At 51.3% G+C, this 608-nt stretch overlaps 1 protein-coding gene across 1 annotated transcript in view; it reads left to right on the top strand.

The window, feature by feature from the left end:
- The first annotated feature begins 317 nt into the window (after window positions 1-317).
- The window catches only part of LOC138971478 (potassium voltage-gated channel subfamily A member 1-like), a 14,273-nt gene continuing 13,982 nt past the window's right edge, over window positions 318-608 (top strand). Inside the window, exon 1 of the mRNA XM_070344217.1 lies at window positions 318-599. Coding sequence (XP_070200318.1) covers window positions 427-599 — 173 coding nt within the window. The 5' untranslated portion in view covers window positions 318-426. The remainder of the gene's footprint in view (window positions 600-608) is intronic.

Here is a 608-nt window from a genome sequence, read left to right as displayed (position 1 = left end):
GCATCGCTCTTTGAGGCCTCGGGGCTGGCACTGCATGCGGTGAGCGTTGTGTGTATGAGACTCGGTGCTTTGCTTAGAATAGTAGCTAGCGTGAGCGCTGGGACGTGTGTTGTTTGGTGAAAATAGGTGTAGTTGCCTATCACGAATGGCTTTTTTGCTTTGCTCGGAATATCATGTAGAACGTAGCCGTGTTTCGCTATGGTGTGCACTACATTTGACGCATGGAAATGACAGTCCTGCAAGTGCGTGTGACGTCAAAATAATCGATTCCATCCGGGGAACAAGAGTATTATTTTTGTCCGCCATTTTGTCGATTTATAATAATCGAATGTGCTGAAAATTCCGGCCTTAGGGCCGCGGTAGATGCCTGGGAGTACCCCTACCCTGCATGGGTGCATATGCGAGACCCACACCTAGACTAGCAAGATGGAAGTGGCTATGGCAGGGTTGGAGGGCAACGGGGGCCCAGTTGCGCACTACCGAGACAGCTACCAGAAACCGCTGCTCTCACTCTCTAACCTTCCCAATTCCAGGTCCTATCCAAAGCTGTCCGACGAAGACAATGTTAATCTGGACGATGGGATGGGCCCACCCGGGAGCGACTATGA

The sequence above is a fragment of the Littorina saxatilis genome, linkage group LG7, assembly GCF_037325665.1.
Source record: "Littorina saxatilis isolate snail1 linkage group LG7, US_GU_Lsax_2.0, whole genome shotgun sequence".
In the NCBI taxonomy this organism is placed as follows: Eukaryota; Metazoa; Mollusca; class Gastropoda; order Littorinimorpha; family Littorinidae; genus Littorina; species Littorina saxatilis.
Note: the sequence above shows the minus strand (reverse complement) of the source record. Positions and strands in the feature narration are given on the sequence as shown.